The 24,000-nt window shown below is 38.5% G+C and overlaps 1 protein-coding gene across 1 annotated transcript in view; it reads right to left on the bottom strand.

Moving 5' to 3' along the window:
* The window catches only part of LOC126951318 (uncharacterized), a 69,460-nt gene that overhangs the window by 2,817 nt on the left and 42,643 nt on the right, over positions 1-24,000 (bottom strand). Inside the window, exons 2-5 of the mRNA XM_050785369.1 lie at positions 13,472-13,927; positions 11,083-11,167; positions 9,731-9,873; positions 7,435-7,514 (exon numbers count right to left, since the gene is read on the bottom strand). Of these exons, the coding sequence (XP_050641326.1) occupies positions 7,435-7,514; positions 9,731-9,873; positions 11,083-11,167; positions 13,472-13,927 (764 nt within the window). The remainder of the gene's footprint in view (positions 1-7,434; positions 7,515-9,730; positions 9,874-11,082; positions 11,168-13,471; positions 13,928-24,000) is intronic.

Genomic DNA, 24,000 nt, shown 5'->3' with positions numbered 1-24,000 from the left:
ACACAGAGGATGTCATGGCTGATTACAGTAGTCTCTGTTACCTGGGCTTTTTGCCCCTGTTTCTTCCATTTCTCCTGTGGACACCAACACCTTGGAGATAAAAGGCAGACCAAGAAGCAATGGAGTGTGATTGAGACAGGTGCAGAAAGAGAGAAACAAGAGACAACATTCTCTTCCCCAGATCCCGGAGCTACAGGGCAGGCTTTTGTTGAAAACAGCAAAGAAATTTTGAATTGGATGTGAGATTAGAATGTTAATTTAGAATGAATGAGGCTTTCTTTCCTTCTTTTTGAAATTTAAAACAATTACAAAGAATCTCCCAATTAAAAAAATTATTAAAGTTTTACATATACATGTAATAGTGCATAGATATTAAATAAATATTTCTATGGAGTATCACAAAGTGAATGCATCTATGTAACCAACATCAAGGTCAGAAAATACTACATTTCCAGGACCCAGAAGGTTATTGTACTCCTTCCCTTCAAACCAAAGGAAGTCAACATCCTGATTTCTTACACATAGACAAGAGTTTTCCTTTATACAAATGGAATAATAATACAGTATGCACAGATATGTGTGTATATATATATGTTGTACATATATATAGCATCTGGCTTTTAAAAAACTCCTAGGTGTGTTTGTGAAACTCATCCCCATTACTTGTATATAGCAACATTTTGTTCATTTTCTTTGCTGTATAATCTATTGTATAAATACACCACACTTGATGTATCCATTCTATTATTTATTGGCATTGGGCTTGTCTCTAATGTAAAGGTTATCACAAGTAATTCTGCTATAAGCATTCCTATATATATCTTTTAGTGCATACAAATATATCGTATATATCAGCTAAGTATACAGCATTTATAATAGAATTTTGTGTCATAGGTTATATGTATGTATACATTCAACTTTAGAATATATTGCAAAATATTTTTCCAAAGTACTTGTCCCAATTCTTCCCCCTCAAGCAGTGTATAGGAATTCTAATTGCTCTACACCCTTGCCTATTGATATGGTTTGGCTGTATCCCCACCCAAATCTCATCTTGAATTGTAACTCCCACAATTCCCATGTGCCATTGGAGAAACCCAGTGTGGGGGGGGTATTGAATTATGGGGGCAGGTTTTTCCTGTGCTGTTCTTGTAATAGTGAATGAGTCTCACGAGGTCTGATGGCTTTAAAAATGGGAGTTTGCCTGCACAAGCTCTGTTCTCTTGTCTGCTGGCATGTGAGATGTGCCTTTCACCTTCTGCCATGATTGTGAAGCCTCTCCCGTCATGTGGAACTGTAAGTCCAATAAACCTGTTTCTTTTGTAAATAGCTCAGTCTTGGGTATGTCTTTATCAGCAGTGTGAAAACAAACTAATACAGTAAACTGGTACCAGTAGACTGGGGTGTTGCTGAACAGATACCTGAAAATGTGGAAGTGACTTTGGAACTGGCTAACAGGCAGGGGTTGGAACAGTTTGGAGGGCTCAGAAGAAGACAGTAAAATGTGCAAAAGCTTGGAAATTCCTAGAGACTTGTTGAATGGCTTTGACCAAAGTGCTGATAGCGATATGAACAATAAAGTCCTGGCTGAGGTGGTCTCAGATGGAGATGAGGAACTTGTTGAAAAGTGGAATAAAGGTAACTCTTGTCATGTTTTAGCCAAGAGACTGGCAGCATTTTGCCCCTGGCCTAGAGATTTGTGGAACTTTGAACTTGACAGCGATAATTTAGGGCATCTGGCAGAAGAAATTTCTAAGCAGCTAAGCATTTAAGACGTGACTTGGGTGCTGTTAAGGACATTCAGTTTTATAAGGGAAGCAAAGCATAAAAGTTCAGAAAATTTGCAGCCTGACAATGCGATAGAAAAGAAAAACCCATTTTCTGAGGAGAAATTCAACCTGGCTGCAGAAATCTGCATAAGTAGTGATGAACTGAATGTTAAGCCCCAAGACAATGAGGGAAATGTCTCTGAGACCTTTGTGGCAGCCCTTCCCATCACAGGCCCAGAGGCCTAGGAGGAAGAACTGGTTTTGTGGGCCAGGCCCAGGGTCACCATGCTGTGTGCAGCCTAGGGACTTGGTGCCTTATGTCCCAGCTGCTCCAGCCATGGCTGGAAGGGGCCAACATAGAGCCCGGGCCATGACTTCAGAGTGTGCAAGCCTCAAGCCTTGGCAGCTTCCACATGGTGTTAAGCCTGTAAGTGCACAGAAGTCAAGAACTGAGGTTTGGGAACCTCCGACTAGATTTCAGAAGATGTAGGGAAACATCTGGATGCCCAAGCAGAAGTTTGCTGTAGGGATGGGGTCCTCATGGAGAACCTCTGCTAAGGCAGTGCAGAAGGGTAATGTGCTGTCAGAGCCCCCACACAGAGTCCCCACTGGGGCACCAACTATTGGAGCTCTGAAAAGAGGGCCACTGTCCTACAGACCCCAGAATGGTAGATCCACTGACAGCTTGCACTGTGTGCCTGGAAAAGCCACAGACACTTAACACCAGCCCATGAAGGCAGCTGGGAAGGAGGCTGTATCCTGCAAAGCCACAGGGGTGGAACTGCCCAAGTCCATGGGAACTCATCTTGTGTCAGTGTGACCTGGATGTGAAACATGGAGTCAAAGGAGATCATTTGGAGCTTCAAGGTTTGACTGCTGTGCTGGATTTCAGACTTGCATGGGGCATGTATCCCTTTTGTTTTGGCCAATTTCTCCCATTTGGAATTGCTGTATTTACCCAATGCCTGTACCCCCATTGTATCTAGGAAGTAACTAACTTGCTGTTGATTTTACAGCCTTATAAGCAGAAGGGACTTGCTTTGTTTCAGATGAGATGTTGGACTGTAGACTTTTGAGTTAATGCTGAAATGAGTTACAACTTTGGGGGACTGTTGGGAAGGCATGATTGGTTTTGAAATGTGAGGACATGAGATTTGGGAGGTGCCAGAGGTGGAATGATATGGTTTGGCTGTGTCTCCACCCAAATCTTATCCTGAATTCCCACATGTTGTGGGAAGGACCCAGTGGGAGCTAATTGAATCATGGGGATGGGTCTTTCCCATGCTGTTCTTGTGATAGTGAATGGGTCTCATGAGATCTGATGGTTTTTAAACACAAGAGTTTCCCTGCACAAGCCCTCTTTTTGTCTCCTGCCATCCACATAAGATGTGGCTTGCTCCTCCTTGCCTTCCACCATGATTGTGAGGTCTCCCTAGCCATGTGGAACTGTAAGTACAATAAACCTCTTTCTTTCGTAAATTGCTCAGTCTTGGTTATGTCTTAATCAGCAGCGTGAAAATGGATGAATACACCTATGCTTCCTGTTGTTTATCTTTTTATTTTAGCTATTTCGGTGGGTGTGCAATAGTAGTCCATTGTGCATCTTACTGCATGTTTCCTTGACTACTCATGAAGATGAACACATTTTCATGTTTTGTCATTTAGAGATCTTGTATGAAGTCTGTTTCCTTCCTTCCTTCCTTCTTTCCTTCTTTCCTTCTTTCCTTCCTTCCTTCCTTCCTTCCTTCCTTCCTTCCTTCCTTCCTTCCTTCCTTCCTTCCTTCCTTTCTTCCTTCCTTCCTCTCTCCCTCCTTTTCTTTGAGACAGGGTCTTGCTCTGTCACCCAGGCTTGAACGCAGTGGAGGGAACAGTGCAGCCTCAACCTTCTGGGCTCAAGTAAATCTCCTGCCTCAGCCTCTCATGTAGCTGGGACCACAGGTGTGTACCATCACATCTGGCTAATTTTTTAAACGTTTTGTAGAGACAGGATTTCCTAATGTTGTCCATGCTGGTCTCAGACTCCTGGGCTCAAGAGTTTCTCCCACTTTGGCCTACCAGTGTTGGAATTACAGGAATGAACCACCATGCCCAGCCTCCTGTTATTTTCCATTGAATTACATGCCTATTTCTTATTTATTTGCATGAGTTCTTTATATATTATTAATATAAACCATTTTCTTGCTTATATGAGTAGCACATATTTTCTCTAAGCTCTCTGTCTGCCTATTTACTCTCCTAATGTTGTATTTTGATGGAAGTTTGTAGTTTTAATGTTCAAGTAGAACATTCAATACTTTTTTTCTTTAAAAGTGCTTTTATGGTTCTTTTAAATATATCATTTAATTCTCCAAATGTATTGCAGAAATGTTATTATTTTCCTTTCACATTTAGGTCTGTAATCCACATGAATTTTTTTCTTTATGCACGATGTGAAATACAAGTCATATATATTTCTTATCCTGAATTTTTCATGGCTGAACATAATCTTAAATTACAGAAAAATTTTAAATTGACTTACATAGCTTTTTCATGGCTGAATGTGAGTTTAAATTACAGAAATGACAGGGCTAGTACAAATGAAGTATTGAAAATCTATAGACTCTGCCAAAGTTGTTCTCAAGCTGAGGGGAGGGAGATCCAACACAGCATATTTAAAATTCATGATTTGAGAAAAATAAAGCCATTTTATTTGAACCTTCACAGGGATCTGTTTGCTAAATATATCAAATATTTTTTAAAAATGAAAAAATAAGAGGAACTACAACTTCAGAAGAAAACATTTCTATTTTGAGAAGCCTGTGAAATACTGAGGTAGATTTGCTTTTGAAGTATGCTTCCCAGTGACACCTAGGAAAGTTGAAGTTCTGACTGAGGCTAGAGGCCATGAATTCACAGTGTTACAGGCAGCAGTAATGATATACGATTTTCTGTAACCACTTTAAGAAACTTTTGGTGGCTGTGGGCCCAGCGCGGTGGCTCACACCTGTAATCCCAGCACTTTGTGGGGGCCAAGTCAGGTGGATCACGAGGTCAGGATATCGAGACCACCCTGGCTAACACAGTGAAACCTCATCTCTACTAAAAACACAAAAATTTAGCCAGGCGTGGTGGCAGGCACCTGTAATCCCAGCTACTTGGGAGGCTGAGGCAGGAGAATGGCGTGAACCGGGGAGGTGAAGCTTGCAGTGAACTGAGATCGAGCCACTGCACTCCAGCCTGGGCAACAGAATGAGACTCCATTTCAAAGAAAAAAAAAAGAAAAGAAACTTTTGGTGGCTGGGTGCTGTGGCTCACGCCTGTAATCCCAGCACTTTTGGAGGCCGAGGCAGGTTGATCACCTGAGTTCAGCCTGGCCAACATGGCGAAACCCCATCTCTACTAAAAATAAAAAATTAGGCAGATGTGGTGATGGGAACCTGTAATCCCAACTACTTGGGAGGCTGAGGCAGGAGATTCATTTGAACCTGGGAGGTGGAGGTTGCTGTAAGCCGAGATCACACCACGGCACTCCAGCCTGAGTGACAGAGTGAGACTCCATCTCAAAAACAAACAAACAAACAATAAAGCAACAACAAAAGAAACTTTTGGTGATGGACTACCATGTCATTTTCTTTTATGTTGAGCCACCAGTTACCAAGCTCCAGCACATCAATTATAGAGGAGAAGCTCCCACTATGCTACAGGAAACAAGAATTTTATATATGTACAGCAGGATGTTTGCAATTTAAAGTAACCATTTTGTAAACTTTGAAAGGATAAATCTACATCCTAAATCATTAGTAGGATGACTCTGTACCCACCACTTAAAACAAATTCTTGTCCATTTGGTGACAGCTTTCTGGTCACATATCTACTCTTTTTATATTCATCTGTCATGTGGTCCTCCTAAAGATAGCTGTCTGCTGACTGTTCACTCTGTGTACTCCCTCATAAAAATCTGAAAATTAATCTTACTGAGTAGCCTCTCTCATCTTTCAGAAAGCTCTTGACTTCATTAGTCCCTAGGCATTATATATGTGTAATTTTGTACACAAAAATACATACTTTTGAATTGTTATTCATAAAATACTTAGATAGCAATTACTAAGTGTCATGTGCTATGTTCCAATTGCTTCACAAATACAAACTTCGATTATTCATAGTGATACAGGAGTTAAGAAAAAATTACTAAGGCAGATAGGGTATGGGAGGCTTTGGTAAGGTTCTTCTATTTTTTGAGACAGAGTCTCACTCTGTCACCCGGGTTGGAGTGTAGTGGCGCAATCTCGGCTCACTGCAACCTCTGCCTCCCAGGTTCAAGCGATTCTCCTGCCTCAGCCACCTGAGTAGCTGGCATTACAGGCGTCCAACACTACAACCAGCTAATTTTTTGTATTTTTAGTAGAGACAGGGTTTCACCATGTTGGTCAGGCTGTTCTCAAACTCCTGACCTCGTGATTTACCCACCTTGGCCTCCCAAAGTGTTGGAATTACAGGCATGAGCCACCATGCCTGGCCAGGTTTTTCTTTTTAATGAAAAGCAGCCCCAAATCATTTCCTAACAAAAAGCAGCCTGTAAAATTGAGCGGCAGACACAGACAAGCAAGCTAGAAGCTTCCACAGGTGAATTCCATAGGAAATAACTACCTGGAACCAGGCATGTTCAAAATGGTGGCTCCATCATCCCTTCCTTTGCCAGCCACCTGTACAGTAAGGAGCAGACAAGATGGCCACTGGTCAAGTGGAGAGTCCATTTGCATAATAAGATTAAGGTGGAGTGGCCAGCCTTCCCTTAGGCTATGTAAATGTCATATCTGATCGAATCAATCTGTGGGCTCTATTTAAAACAGACACTGCCTCCTCCAACCTGCCTATAAAATCTGCTGCAGTAGGCCTGCCTTCCCCTTTTTCCAACGTTTCTCTCTCTCTGGAAAGGAGCTGCTCTCCTTTCTCCTTTCTTCTATTAATCTTTCTGCTCCTTAACCCACCCACATGTGTCTGTGTCCTGAATTCTTTCTCAATGCCAGGCAATGAACCATGGGTAATTCCCCAGACAATGCAGCCATTTCAATACTAACTCTGCAAAGTTGGTACTATTATTACTGTCATTCTACAGAGGAGAAAACTAAGCCACAGGTAATATGTTACTTTTCCATGGTCATGCAAGGCCATATCTCTATATTATCATTAATAATAGTAATAATTGAATCAAGAAGATATGAGGAACTGTGCCAGCAGTTTATATATGTCATCTTAATTCTCCCAAAACCTGAGAAAATAGGATCAGAAAATTTAAGCGAATCATCCAAGATCACAAATTATAGGTGGATTACTCTTAATTTGAACTTATTTCATCAAACTCAAAGCCCAAACTCTGTTACATTAATCTGTCCTCCTCCCCACTTCTCAGAGATGACATTGACATGTGAATAAAGAGAGCTGTGAGAGGTGATTATGCACCTAGGAAATAGGTTGCAATGAAATTCTTAAATATATTGTTAATGGGACAGGATTTTTTCAGGCTCCACTTAAAACAGTTAAGCACCATGCAACTATTTCACCTACAGTTCCTATGACAGTTGAGCACTTATATGATAAAATATGTTTTATTTAAAACAGAAATTGAATACTAATGTTAAAGAGTTAACGTAAGTATTTAACAACAAATCCTAATTTTTTTGCCCACCTGCTCTTACATATCTTTGTAAGCTTTTCTTCCACACGATCCATAAATGCACTGTACGCATCACGTTGCCTTCTATGTCTCTGAAGGAAAGTGGTACAAAGGAAGTTAGTAAAAGCAGACATGTATTAACTTTAATTACTTGTTAAAATTTGCTATTTAATAATCTTTGCTTTAAAAGTGTATCTGTATTCCAGATTCACATCTCGTTCTGCTTAGACATAAAGGGAAGCATCCTTATGTGACTAGGGCAGAATTTCAGCCAGGATAAAAGTATGTGCTCTCAACATTTTTTTCTATGAGTGTATCACAGAGCTGTCTTTTCAGGCCTTCTCACGTGAGTGTCATTCTCTAAACTTCTCATGATTTCCAATGAGATAAGAGGAAATTTGGGAAACATTTCTTACAATATTTAAGCCTTTGTAAAACAAAAATAAAATTCTAAGGCCCCCTAATCAAATGAATGGACCCCCTTCATGAATGAGGGGACACAAAGAAACCTGAAAAAGAAGTTCAGACCCTGATGGGAAGAGAAGGTGAGAAGGTGGGACATGGCTCATTATACCCTCCTCCCTTTGGAACTCAGGCACGACTCACCAGCATTAACATTAAAACAGATCTCAAGACTAACTAACAAAACAAACAGCTCTTTGCAGCAATAAGATACCAATTTCAACCTGACTCTAGTGTAGCATCACATGACAGATAGCAGGCCCTGGAGGAAATAAAAGTATTTTACCCCCAAAATACACTTTTTTGGCATCTTTCAAAATGGCCCTGCAAAGCTGTCTCTCTTTTGCAGACAGTCTCATATCTTTTAAGGTCTGAGAAGAGACCTTCACATCTATTGTCTCTGAAGCCCGCTACCTGGAGTCTTCGATTACATGACAAGAACCTTGACTTCCACAACCCCTACTCTTTACCTTAACTCAAGCTGACTTAACAGACACAGCTTAACTCTTTCAGCCAATTGCCAATTGGGGAATCTTTGAATCTGAGGTAGGAGGCGGGACTCAACTCCAGACCAGATGGAAGACTGGTTGAAATAGGGAAGAGGCATTGAAAGCATTTCTCCATGAGACAGCCCCACCAGTGTCATGACAGTATACCATTGCTGTGGCAACATCTGGAAGGAAACACTTCTTTTCTAGGAATTTCTGGATAACCCACCCCTTAATTTGCGTGTAATTAAAAGTGGGTGTAAATATGACAGCAGAACTGCCCCTGAGCTGCTGCGCGGAGCGCGCTGCCTGTGGGGAGTCCTGCTTCACAAGGAGCAGTACCTCTGCTGCTGCTGTACTCAATAGAAGATGCCATCTAACACCACAGGCCCACCCTTGAATTCTTTCTTGGGTGAAGCCAAGAATGTTCCCGGCTATGCCCCAGTTTTGGGGCTTACCCGCCCTGCATCAAATCTACTTATGACCTGGAAGCCTCCAAGCTTTGAGATGTCCTTCATTTCCAGGCCAAACAAATGTATACCTTACATGTATTGATTTATGTCTTTGCCTGTAACTTCTGTCTCCCTAAAATGTACAAAGTCAAGCTGTAAACTAACCACCTCGGGCCACATGTTCTCAGAACCTCCTGAGACTTTGTTACAGGTCATGGTCATCAATTTGGCTCAGACTAAACCTCTTCACATATTTTACAGAGTTTGGCCTCTTTCATCAACACCTTATTCTACTATAGCTATTACTTAAAATAACCATAAAAAGTATGTAGCATTATTAGAAATGCTAATTTATAATATAGCATTCAGATGTGATCCATCCTAATCCAAATAAGAAATGTAAAATAATACAAATTAACTCTGAATTAACACTTAACAAATGGTACCATAACAGTAATTATAGCATGCATGTGTGTATGTTATTTCCATGTGCTTTTTAATACATTACTAAGTGCTTTTAGCTTTTATAATAATTTATTATAATTATAAATTATAACCCACATTATAAATAATGAAAAAAGACTTAGTATCTTGTCTGAAGTTATTAGAAAGTAAAAGAACAGGAATACTCTGATCTCAGAAGCCATGCTCTTAACTAATATTCTGTATTTTCCCACTAGAATACACTTATTCTTTTATCAGGATCTAGAAAGAAAAGAAAAGAAAATCCAAAATTCTAGATAATCCACTATTTGTATTTCAAAAAAAAGCATCGGCTATATGCTTTATTTTTAAAGACAGAAATATATTTTATACTACAACAAATAAAAAACTCCTGCACTAAAGCAATTGTCGACAACAGTGCTGGAGACATTTTCCAACAGCTATAGAGAAAGTCAAACTCACTGTATATGAAGCAGATCTAACAGGCCATGGGGCTTTTGTCAAAATTAGTTTTGAATCCCAGGTGCATTCACGATGCTTGTGGGTGATAAATCTTTTTGTAGTATTCTTCTGTTTATCATCTTTTGGTAATTGGTACCCATATACTAGAGATACGAAGACAAATGAGAGGCTTAGCAACAAGACGTGTCTTTGTTCATGATGTTTCTCAGATATCGTATCAGTTTTGGAGATCAGGACCCAGGAGTGGTAAGTCGCTGGATAATTATAGAGGAAAATCTAAACAAAACTTTTCTTGTTCTTTCTGCCAGTCCCGCTGGAGTTAAATTTGTCTTTCTTCAAACTCCAATTCCAATCCCAAGTTTTATTTCTCTGGACCCGTCTTTCTAAAGTATCTCCTATTGGATGGTATATTTTGCATTCTATCTTATGTTTTACTTAAAGTATTTTTGAGGTCAGGGGCTGGGTCTTATAAAGTATCTTTGGTTTTTTCTACCAAAGTGAGTTACACATAGCATATACTAGGAAAGTTGACATGTTCCGTTTTAATTACACAGCTAGATGACACTTTTGTAAGTATAACACATGGTAAAATGTGGACAATATTTGTAAATAAATTATCTTGTTTTACAGGTATAAAATTATTTGCTCCTTATTTTGAAAAAGAGGAAATAAAATGTAACCGTGATCTCACTATCCAGAGACAATCACTGTTAACATCTTATTGTTTGTTTTAATTTATATATAATTATAATATGTAAATATAGCATTCAGATGTGATCCATCCTAATCCAAATAAGAAATGTAAAATAATACAAATTAACTCTGAATTAACACTTAACAAATGGCACCATAACAGTAATTATAGCATGCATGTGTATATGTTATTTCCATGTGCTTTTTAATACATTACTAAGTGCTTTTAGCAGATTTAATGCTCACAGTAATTCTGTGATGTAGATTCCGTTGTTATCATCTGCATTTCCAGATGAGGACACCAATAGACAGACAGTTTAGGTTATTTGGGGCAGTGAAGCCAAGATTCAAAGTTGCACAGCTGGGCTCCAGAGTTTATTCTCTTAAGCATTACACTCTATTTGTTCTCTATACATGACACATTGACTTACAAATATAATCTTTAATAATATATTAACAGTCATGGTAGAAAAGTAAATGTATTGTTGCAAATAATTAAAAGGGCATTTAAAAAATTTACCACATTATTAAAGGTGATAATAATATCCACCTATTTAGTTTTAAGCCTATGCATGTACTACTACTAATATATAATGCAGAGAGGTTGTTTTTTTTTTTTTTTTTTTTTTTCCAATAAACATAACATCTTAACAGCTTACCTGTACTTAAGGGTTGTGATTTAAACTTTAATCCAAAGGGGTCCTTTTCATAAGTCGTCTCAAAGTTTGGTAAACCAGGTTGGTACTAGATATGTAAAGAAAAGATTGCAATATTACTAATACATATTGTTTCTTGTTGGAATTTGATTTTTCCGAATATTAAATATTTCCTTGGCAAAATGTAATTTTGACAATTTTGTTGTGGCATTCAAATGTAGCATTTAAAACTTGTTTATGAAAATTTGAAAAAATAATCTAAGATTTAGTGTATAAACAATTCATTTTTGTGGTGGAGAGGAGTACTTCAATTATCCTTTTGTGAAGAGATCAGAATTAGTATCTTAAGCAGTGTGGAATTAAGGGAGTCTGTTCAAAATTTGGCAACCTAATCTTAAACTTGATCATAATTTATGACACATAGAATTACATATTATTTTTCTGGAGCTGAACTTATTTCAGAAACATAGCAAAAACGTTGAACAAAGCTAAATAATTTGTCAAGCCTGGAGTAGAGTTACTATTGTCTTTTTATAAGCTATAAACAAAGTAGATATTTTAGTGGTTTAAGTGAACCAATTTGAACTGAAATAGAATTTGTTTGCTCCAAGAACTGATCAAATAAAACATCACAAAGGTCTCTACTCAAAAGCTAAGTAAACGTGGCACGAAACAGTGAGGGTACCAAGCAGCAGATGTTAAACAGGTTAGCTTCTTAATGAGTTACCTGCCACAAGTATATAGAACAATATTAAAAGTTCCAAAGAGGGAGATTATCTAATACAAGATTTTTCACGCTTTAATTGAATACAACATGAGAACAAGTTCATTTCAAAAAGTCTTCATTGAGGTTTACTTTGTAACAATACTGACATCTGGTGGTTACACAATTTGTAACACTCTGCCTCCAATCCACTCATTTATAGAAGCAAGTTAATTCAGCTAAAATAAAAATGTTCCTTATTCCTTGAATTTCATTTACTCAAGTTTTTAAGTCTGTTATTAGTAAAACATTTATTTATTTATTTTATTATTATTATTTTTTGAGATGGAGTCTCACTCTGTCGCCCAAGCTGGAGTGCAGAGGTGAGATCTTGGCTCACTGCAACCTTTGCCTCCCGAGTTCAAACGATTCTCCTGCCTCAGCCTCCCGAGTCACTGGGATTACAGGCACATGCCACCACATCTGGCTAATTTTTGCATTTTTTGTAGAGATGGGGTTTCACCATGTTGGTTAGGCTGGTCTCGAACTCCTGACCTCATGATCCTCACACTGTGGCCTGCCAAAAGTGCTGGGATGACAGGTGTGAGCCACTGCTCCTGGCCTAGTAAAATATTTATATAAACCAGTAACATTTAATATTTAAATGACCTCCCTCATCTCCAAAAGGTAACATATGTTATTTACTATGAATGGAAATATGTAGATGCTCTGAATAAGTAAAGGGAGTTATTGACTATGGCTCCCTGGATTTTCCAAATTTTATCCTAATAGCTCATAGAGTTAACATTCATCGAATGCCTCAGCATTTCAGATTCCATTGTGCTTTGCATATATTGTTTCGTTCATTAAGTAAAATAACCATAAAAAATATGTAGCATTATTAACACACCATTATAAATAATGAAAAAGGCTTAGTATCTTGTCTAAAGTTATTAGAAAGTAAAAGAACAGGGATACTCTGATCTTAGAAGCCATGCTCTTAACTACTATTCTGTATTTTCTCACTGGAATACACTTATTCTTTTATCTCACTATTTCTAAATCCTGTATTACTGTTTATCTCTTTGCCTAGCAAATCATGTTTATGTGCTAAATTATAGACCTAAGAATAGAATATTCACATTTTAATGGAATTATGTTTTGCATAAATATTTGACCTTATTTGCATCTCCATATTCTTCATCACCCTTTTAAATTATAAATCTAATTATTGTCCATATATTATTTAAATTATTAATCATCCAAAGAATTCATCAAAATAATAGAATATCCCTTTTTAACTATTTTCATTCATTCATCAATTTATTCCATAAATTTATTTTATTATTACTAGGTTATAAACTTCTGGCAACTGACATCTGTTCTCCAATCATATCTAAACCCAACGTGTTCTCCTGAAACCTAAGAAAGCCCATCTCAGAGTTGGCCACTTGACCTGGCAGATTAAACCTCATCAGAATCAACAGGTTCTTACCTCTGTCTTCTATCATTTATTGCTAAATGTGAATTGTATTGTTCTGTGAGGGAAAAAAGGCAGCATTATACACATTATATACACATACCTTTTTCCTATATGTAATAGTTTTTCTCATTAAGAAATGAATAAAAAATAATACATAGTTCCTCTTATCTATCTTAAATTGTTTTTATTCAAATGCTCCTTTGTACCTGTCGAAAGTCATGTGGTTTGGGATTGACATATACACCCCTCGGATACTGTCCACTCTTCACAAACATTAACTTTGCTTTTTGTGAATCCAAACGTGGAAATGTAGTTATAAATTTAGGAGCTATGGCCTCCTTAGGATGATTCCTTATGCTGGGCAAGTGAAGCATTGTTTCTGGAAAACTGATTTTTTTCCTCCTTTTTTCTTCCTTAATGGGTTTTGATGGTCTTTCTGGAATTCTCAAAGATGTATACAGTTTGTAGCTAAAATCAGGAGGCTTTATTTCCCATACATTAACTTTCATTTTACATTGTGGAGGTTGCAGAACACTTTTTTTCCATTTGGAGTTGAGATCCTGATGTGAAGGATATTGCAGCCTCTTTGCAATATCCGTATCTCTCGTGCCTCTCTGAGACTCATGGTACATTATGTGGAGGGTGTTTTCACATGGAGGAATCTGCAACACACATGGAAATAGGTGAAGCTTGTCACTATAGCAATGGTGTACTCAACATTTTCTCTCCAGGCCAAGTTAATTTTTGAAAAATTTATGAAGCAGGAAAAAGCTCAGAAATGACAGGGAATGTGTATGGAGGAGAAGGAAAAAAGTATCATTGCTGCAAATATTTATTCAGCACCTTTGTCCCAGCAGTCGCTGTACTAAGGGCTGGTCATTTTTTAAATGGTTGACATAAAATCCATGTCCTTAAGTAACTGAGATGCTACTTAAAAGACAAACATAAAATCCAAAAATAGAACCTGTGTAATAGGATAGATATTGCAAGTTTTATGAGAAGCAAGGAGATTGATCAGCTAGCTTTATCAAGAAAATAGACTTGATGTCAAAAGCTTTATTTGGACCGATCTTGAAAGATAAATAGAAACATTCCAGGTGGTAAAGGAAGGCAATAACATTTCACTGAGAAATAGAAAGTATGTGAAATTTGTCATTACCTATTTCTAGGGTATCTATGGCTGCCTAAACCATCATGAGTACATTGTAATTACTGCTATTGAAACTTATAGATGAGAATCATGGATTTGTTTTTTTGCTGACCAGCTAACTAGCGACATGGAAATCATCATTACACTTCTCAGATTTAATGACATTATCAATATGTTACTGGATGATTCAATGAATTGAAAATCTCCTTGGAAAGGCTAATTACCAATTAGAATATATTTGGTGAAGTAGAAATAGTACAACAATGCTGGTTCCTGGGAAATAAGGACCTGAGATGAGGATGAATTTCCTTGTCTTTTGCTAGAACTTTGTATTGTTTCACAATAACATCAAAATAGAGGATCATCAAAATTCTAAATGTTAATTTTCAATATACTAAAGTTGTAAATGAAGGGAAACTACTAAGAATGAAAGGAAACTACTCTTCAGATAAGTTGAAAATGTCCATTTTCAAAAATTTGTAGTATTTTGCAATGATGGATTATTTTCCAGATACTAATATAAATATTTTTGTTTTATAATGGGCTATGCCATATTGAGAGAAAAGCAAGAAGCATGTAAAAGGAGCATAGCTTCTCGGTGAGGAGACAGTGAAAAATGATATGATAGGGAAAACTAGAAAAATTGGAGTTATAGTATTAAAAGTCTTTTATGCCACACTAAGAAGTTTTAAATTCATCCAAGAGGCAAAAGGGAATAAATAAAATATTTTAAACAGGAAAATGGTTAGCATGTTATTTGTATTTCAGAAAGATCAGTGTGGTAGCGTATGGAGGGTGGCCTCACAATAAAAAATGAAAGCTAAGCCAAAAAAAACAAAACAAAACAAAAAAACCCCAAGCCCAACATAGCAACAATTTAGGTGAGAGATAATAGAAAACCTCAACAAAGATGTAGCATAAAGATGAGAAAGGGAGGTTGTTCTTATGAGCTACTTAGCAAATCTAATATCTTGGACTTTGTTTCAAATATATTGCAATTGATTAACCAAAATGAGGAATAAAGGAGAAGAAACAGTTTATGAAAGAAGGTCATGTAATGGGTAGATTTCAATAAAATATAAGCCCCACACTAATCAGAAGGGAAAAAATGACAGTAGATACACAAATGAAAAAGAGAAAGGAATCAAAGTTTATCACTACAGAAAACAACCAAAACAAACAATGAGAAGGGAAGAAAGAAAAAAAAAGATACACGAAACAACCAGAAAACAATGAACAAAGTCAGAGAGTATGTCTTCAAGTGTCAATAATAACCTTCAGTGTAAACAAGTTAATTTCCCCAATTAAAAAATATAGACTGACTGAACGGATTAAAAAAGGACTCAATTATTTGCTGCCTACAAGAACCTCACTTCATATGTGAAGACACACACAGACTGACAATGAAGGGATGGAAAATGATGTTCCATACAAATGGAAACCAAAAGTAAGTAGAAGTAACTATACTTATTTCAGATAAAATAGACTTCAAATAAAAAAATATAAAAGAGACAAAGAAGGCCATTACATAATAATTAAGAAGTATATTAAGGAAGAAGATATAACAATAACAAATACATGTGCATCTAGCACTGGAGCACCCAAATATATAAAACAAATATTATTTGATCTAAAGGGAGAGATAGACAGCAACACAATAATAGTAAGGGACCTCAAAATTCCACTTTTAGAAATAAACAGAACTTCTAGACAAAATCAATGAAGAAGGATCAAAGTTAAACTGCATTCTAGAGCAAATAAACTTAACAGACATTTACAGAACATTCCACCCAGTAACTAACAGAATATATGTTATTCTCATTCACAAATGTAACTCTCCCCAGGATAATCTATCCTGGAGAGATAGTTAGGCCACAAAGCATTCATAAGTTAGGCCACAAAGCAAGTCTAAACAAATTTAAAAAGGATTAAAAACATATAAAGTATCTTTTCTGACTACAGTGGAATAAAACTAGAAATCAATAACAGAAAGAACTTTGAAAACTGTACAAATACATGGAAATTAAGCAACATGCTCTTGAACAACAAATGAGTCAAAGAAAAAATTTTAAAATTTCTTGAAACAAATGAAAATGGAAATACCACACACCAAAACCTATGGGATACAGCAAAAGAAGTTCTAAGAAGGAAGTTTACAGCAATAAATATCTGCATCAAAAAATTAGAAATATCTTGAATGTAGAGACAGGTTCAAGATGCTGACTAGAGGCATCAGGCACTTGCCTTCTCCAGACAGAAGAAACAAAACTTAACCAAATAGATTATCACATTTCAGGTAAAACATCTAGTAGAGAACACTGGAGTTCAACAGAGAAATATCTGAGACACAGAAGGGGAAGAAAGCAAGTGGCTAGCTTGGCCGAGATTGGCTAGGAGCCCATAGGGGCTCCTTATTGAAGAGAAAGGGTAAGTGGGAGACCCTCATTGGCTTACATCCTCACTGTGGACTGCTGCAATCCTAACCATTGGAGAGCCCCTCTACCCACACTAACCCGAAGACTAGTGTGGGTGTTGATCTGGAGACCCAATGAGGGCATTGTACCAGACAGAAAATGCACTGGGTCACACACACTCCTGAGATCTAAGTGACTACAGCATGGTACCATTGTGAGAGCCTAACCAACACCATTCTGCATCCTGCTCTGGGAACCACAGCTCTCATATTGCCACATCCTGGGAACCTCTGTTTATATCCCCTGGTGTCCACCCAGAGGGCTACAGAGGCGCAGCACTGGCTGAGCTCAAAGACGCTTGGGGTCCCCAGTACTTTAGTCCAACAGAGTACTACTCCCTGGAAAAAAAAAAAATGATACAGCGTACCAAGGAGGCGGCCACTGGGCACAAAGGAAGCCAAATTACATGCTTTCCAGAGCTGGAGAGCTTTCTGTCCGGGGCTTTGATAAGTGACTCCACCTCTAACTGTGTCACATATTGTACTTGGGTTCACAGTGAGAGTGGGATCTTTCTTCTACACGTGCACAGTGCCATAGCAGTTTTTGCCACTGGGAGACAAGACAAGCAGGTCTGAGAGCTGTCGGACTGGAGCTGGAAGGAGTGACCACGCCCCTGCTGGCAGAGTGGCCTCTGTGCTTGGACTTATATAGAGAGAATGGGATCTCTTTCCTCCTCTGCATTTCACTGCAGCTGCAGTTGCTCTTGCTGCCACCAGGGGCTGGATGGGCAAGAGAGGGCTGCTTGTCTGGGGCTGTGAGTTGTAACCATGCCCCCACTGGCAGTGTGGCCTGTGTTAAAGCTCGCTCACAGAGGGTGGGATTCTTTCTCACTTCTGCTGGTGCTGTTGGGGCTGCTGCCCCAAGAGCAAATAAGTCTGACAGCTGCATGTCTGGGCTGTGGGTGATGACCCTGCCCCCCTGACAGTATGGTCAAGTGCTCTGGTCACCAATAGAGGGCGGGATCCTCATCTCCACTTTCTGCACAATGCTGAAGTCACTCCTACAGCAGGGAGCTGAAACAAGTGCAACCCAGAACTGGAGACTCCCTGTGCCAGTCCTGCCCATACTAGCAGCATAGGTTCTGTACTCTAGTGCACATCCTCAAATCAGGCTCCTCACACTCACCACTGCAGTCACTGCTGCTGCCAGAGATTAAATGTTCACTTCCCAGAGCCTGAGAGCTGCTTGTAGGAGACTGCTGATAGCAACCTACTCATACAAACAACAGGGCCACTATGCTTCCTAGCACAAGCCCTAAGGTCAGGTATCCACACCTACCATCACGGACTGTCTCAACCTGCCTACTACAGCCTATACCCCTGCACACCATCAGGGGCCTGAGGACAGACACTCCCAAATTGGCACCACACCTCCAAGCCTGAGCACACCACCCAAGGGCTTGGTGATTATTCTATCCATTCCACCACCTATACCATCTATTCACTCTCTCTAGGAACCTGAAGATGGGTCCACTCACATTGCTGCCAACACCACAAACACACACTCACATGTGCCATCTAGGAGCTTGGTGAGGAGTCTGCCCAGCCTATCACAGCCACTGCCAACACCAGTGTGCACTGCTCAGGAATAAGACGGTCATCTTACCACTGCTACTGCCATGGCCCACACCATGCTTTCTGCACTGGGGTCTGAAAACCAGTCTACCCACCTGGCTCATGACGGCCATTACCAGCATCTGGGCAAGACACGTGGAGGCCTGATAATTGGCCCAAGTGGACAACTAACACTAGTGCCAGCATATACCACCCAGGGGGCTAAAGGACAGGTATACTCAGCCTGCTGCTGCAACCACTTGGGCCTGAAGACTGACCTACCTGCAATTCCTTTTCCCAGAAAATCTCCACCACAGCCTCCACTAATGACCCTAAGCCACTGAGGAAATCACAGATACCACTAACGTTGTTTATAGGCAAATAAATCATATAGAGACTACACTACTGCACACATTCAGAATCAAAGCCAAAAGGCTCCAACCAACATCATAGATAAATTTTCAGGAAAAAGTCCTAAACTCAAAAGAAAATTCAAAAACTTGAAAGAAGACATAGATGCATAGATATATAGGGACATAGAAAACTTTAAAGAGCAAGAAATATGACACCTCCAAAGGAATAAAATAATTTTCCAGCAACAGATCCCAATCAAAAAAATTTCACAAAATCTCAGAAAAAGAATTCAAAATACTGATTTTAAAGGAGCTCAGCAAGATACAGGACAATGCTGAAAAACAATACAAAGAAATCAGAAGAAACAAGTCAGGATATGAATAAGAAATTTACCAAAGAGATAAATATTATAAAAAAGACCAAATGGAAACTCTAGAACTGAAGAGTTCATTTAATGAACTACAAAATATATTTTAAAGCTTCAACAATAGATCAAGCAGAAGAAAGAATCTCAGAACTTGAAGACAGGTCTTTTGAAATAACCCAGTCAGACAGAAATGAAAAAAACAAAGCATAAAAAAGAATGAATGAAGCCTTCATAACATATGGGACACTCTAAAGCAAACATTATATGAATTTTTGGTATCTCAGAAGGTGAAGAGAGGACGAAAGTGTTCAAAAACCTATTTAGCAAAATAATAGCTGAAAAGTTCCAAAATCTAGCAAGAAATTTAGACATTGTATTAATCTGTTTTCATGCTGTTGATAAAGACATATGTGAGACTGAGAAGAAAAAGAGGTTTAATTGGACTTACAGTTCCTCATGACTGGGGAGGACTCAGAATCATGGTGGGAGGTGAAAGGCAGTTCTTATGTGGTGGTGGCAAGAGAAAATGAGGAAGATGCAAAAGCGGAAACCCCTGATAAAACCACCAGCTCTTGTGAGACTTATTCACTACCACAAGAACAAAATGGGGGAAACCGTCCCTGTGTTTCAAATTATCTTCCACCGTGTCCCTCCCACAACACATGGGAATTATGAGAGTACAATTCAAGATGAGATTTGGGTGGGGACACAGTCAAACTATATCATTCCACCCCTGCCCACTCCAAATTTCATGTCCTCACTTTTCAAAACCAATCATGCCTTCCCAACAGTCCCCCAAAATCTTAACTCATTTCAGCATTGAATCCAAAAGTCTACAGTCCGAAGTCTCATCTGAGACAAGGCAACTCCCTTCCACCTATGAGCCTGTAAAATCAAAAGCAAGATAGTTACTTCCTAGATACAATGAGGGTACAGGTATTGGGTAAATACAGCAGTTCCAAATGAGAGAAATTGGCCAAAACAAAGGGGTTACAGGGCCCATGCAGGTCTGAAATCCATCTGGGCAGTCAAATTTTAAAGCTCTAGAATAATCTCCTTTGACTCCTGATCTCACATCCAGGTCATTCTGATGCAAGAGGTGGGTTCCCATGGTCTTGGGAAGCTCCTTCCCTGTGGCTTTGCAGGATACAGCCTTCCTCCCAGCTGCTTTCACGGGCTGGCATTGAGTGTCTGTGACTTTCCCAGGCACATGGTTCAAGCTGTCAGTGGATCTACCATTCTGGGGTCTGGAAGATGGTGTCACTCTTCTCACAGTTCCAGTAGGCCATGCCCCAGTGGGGACTCTGTGTGGGGGCTCCCACAGCACATTACCCTTCTTCACTGCCCTAGCAGAGGTTCTCCATGAGTACCCCACTCCTGCAGCAAACTTCTGCCTGGGCATCCAGGCATTTCCATACATCTTCTGAAATCTAGGTGGAGGTTCCCAAACCCTAGTTCTTGACTTCTGTGCACTCGCAGGTTCAACACTATATGAAAGCTGCCTAGGTTTGGGGATTGCACCCTCTGAAGCCATTGCCCAAGCTCTACATAGGCCCCTTTCAGCCAGGGCTGGAGCAGCTGGGACATAGGACACCAAGTCCCTAGGCTGCATACAGCACAGAGACCCTAGGCCTGGCCCACAGAACCATATTCTCTTAGGCCTTTGGGCCTGTGATGGAAGGGGCTGCTGTGAAGACATCTGACATGCCCTAGAGACATTTTCCCCATTGTCTTGGGAATTAACATTCAGCTCCTTGTTACTTATGTAAATTTCTGCAGGCAGGTTGAATTTCTCCTCAGAAAATGGGTTTTTCTTTTCTATCACATTGTCGGGCTGCAAATTTTCTGAACTTTTATGCTCTACTTCCCTTATAAAACTGAATGCCCTTAACAGCATGCAAGTCACATCTTAAATGCTTGGCTGCTTAGAAATTTCTTCTGCCAGATACCCTAAATCAGCTCTCTAAAGTTCAGAATTCCACAAATCTCTAGTGCAGGGGTAAAATGCCACCAGTCTCTTTGTTAAAACAAAACAAGAGTCACCTTTGCTCCAGTTCCCAACAAGTTCCTCATCTCCATCTGAAACCACCTCAGTCTGGACCTTACTGTCCATATCACAATCAGCATTTTGGTCAAAGCCATTCAACAAGTCTCTAGGAATTTCCAAACTTTCACACATTTTCCTGCCTTCTTCTGAGGTCTCCAAACTGTTCCAACCTCTGCCTGTGACCCAATTCCAAAATTGTGTCTACATTTTCAGGTGTCTTTTCAGCAACACCCACTCTACTGGTACCAATTTACTGCATTAGTCCATTTTCACACTGCTGAGAAAGACATATCTGAGACTGGGAAGAAAACGAGGTTTAATTGGACTTACAGTTCCACATGGCTGGGGAGGCCTCAGAATTATGGTGGGAGGTGAAAGGCAGTTTTCACACAGCAGTGGCAAGAGAAAATGAGCAAGATGCAAAAGCAGAAACTCCTGATAAAACCATCAGATCTCATGAGACTTATTCACTATCATGAGAACAGTATGGGGGAAACTGCCTCTGTGATTAAAATTATCTCCCACTGGGTCCCTCACACAACACATGGGAATTATGGGAGTACAATTCAAGGTGAGATTTGGATGGGGACACAGCCAAACCATATTGACATCAAGACATTGTGTTAGGGAAGGCACGGTGATCTCCAAATGGAGACAGCACATTGCAGTTAAACTGTCTAAAGACAAAGAATTATAAAAAAAACAAGAGAAAAGTTTCTAGTTACCTATAAAGTTACCTCCATCAGACTAAGAGCAGATTTCTCAGCAGAAACCTCACAGAAAAGGAAAGAATGGGATGATATGTTCAGAGTGCTAAAAGAAAAAGTACTTGGATACTATAGCTAAGAAAATTATCCTTCATACAGGATAAATAAAATCTTTCCCAGAGAAGCAAATTCTGAGGGAATTAATCATCACTAGACCAGTTCTACAAAAAATGCTCAAAGGAGTCCTAAACTTGAAAGGGAAAGGATCAGTCATCATCATGAAAACATAGGTAAGTGTAAAATCACTGGTAAAACAAACACACAAACGAGGAAGAGAAAGGACTCAAATGGTACCACAACAGAAAACTACAAATAATAAAAGAAAAAAGGACAAGTAAAGAATATATAAAACAGCCAGAAAACAATAAACAATATGACAGAAAGAAAACTTCAAAAATCAGTAATAACCTTGAAAGTAAATGAATTAAAATCTCCACTTAAAAGATTTACACTGGCTGAATGGATACAAAAACATGATTCAACTATATTCTGCCTACAAGAAACTCAACTTATCTGTAAAGACATACATGGAAAACACACGTATGGGAAAAGACATTCCATGGGGGGAAGAAAAGCACAGAAGAGTAACTATACTTATATCAGATAAAACAGACTTTGAGTTAAAAACAGTAAAAAAAAAAAAAAAAAAGAATATTGTTATACAATGGTAAAGGGGAATCAGTTCAGCAAGAGAACATAACAATTCTAGATATACATGCACCCAACACTGGAGTACCTAGATCCATAAAGCAAATATTACTAGATCTAAAGAGAGACATAGATTCCAATATAATAATAGTGGGGTACTTGAACACTCCACTCTGAGCATTAGACAGATCATGTGGACAGAAAATCAGTAAAGAAACATAGAATTTAAATGAACCTAACAGGCATTTACAGAACATTTTCTCCAACAACTACAGAATAGGCATTCTTCTTGTGAGTACACGGAACATTCTTCAAAATGGGCCATATGTTAAATCACAAAAGATTTCTTAACAAATTTTAAAACTGAACTTATATCAAGTATTTTGTCGACCACAATGGAATAAAACTAGAAATAAATACCAAGGGAACTCTGAAAACCATACAAATACACGGAAACTAAGCAAAATTCTACCAAACAACAAATGAGTCAAAGAAGAAATTTTTTTTAATTTAAAAATTTCTTGAGACAAATGAAAATGAAAATACAACATACCAAAAGCTGTGGGATACAGCAAAAGCAGTACTTGGCTAGAACTTTGTAGCAAAAAATAGCTGCATAAAAACAATGGTAACAACAACAACCAAAAAAACCAGAAAGATTTTAAATAAACAACCTAAGGCTGTACCTAAAAGAACTAGAAAAGCAACAACAAACCAAACTCAAAAATAGCAACAAATAAAGAAAGAAAGAAGGAAAGAAAGGAGAGAAAGAAAGAAAGAAAGAAAGAGAAAAAGAAGAAAGAAAAAGATAAGAGCAGAACTAAATGAAATAAAAACTAAAATAAATACAGAAAATCAGTAAAATACAAGCCTGATTTTTTAAAAAGATAAATAAAATTGATGAATCACTAGATAGAATAACCAAGAAAAAAAGAGAAAAGACTCTAATAAACAGAATCAGAAATTAAAAAGGAGACTTACAACTGATGCTAGAGAAATGCAAGTGATCATCAGAGACTATTATCAACAACTATATGCATATAAAGTGAAAAACCAAAAGGAAATGGAAAAATTCCTGGAGATATACAACCTACTAAAATTAAACCAGGAAGAACAGAAAACCTGAACAGACTAATAAGTAGTACTATGGAATCCGTAATAAGAAGGCTCTCAGCAAAGAAAATACAAAGACTGATGGATTCACAGCTAAACTCTACTAACTATATAAAGAACTAATACTAATCATCCTCCAACTATTCCAAAAAATTGAAGAAAACTAACTCATTCTACAAGATCATCATTACTCTGACACAAAAGCCAGGAAAGGATACAAGAAAATAAGAAAACTACAGTAGCCCAATATTCCTGATGAACA

The sequence above is a fragment of the Macaca thibetana genome, chromosome 3 (genome assembly GCF_024542745.1).
Source record: "Macaca thibetana thibetana isolate TM-01 chromosome 3, ASM2454274v1, whole genome shotgun sequence".
In the NCBI taxonomy this organism is placed as follows: Eukaryota; Metazoa; Chordata; class Mammalia; order Primates; family Cercopithecidae; genus Macaca; species Macaca thibetana.
The sequence above is the reverse complement of the archived record's forward strand: the minus strand, read 5'-3'. Positions and strand labels throughout refer to the sequence as shown.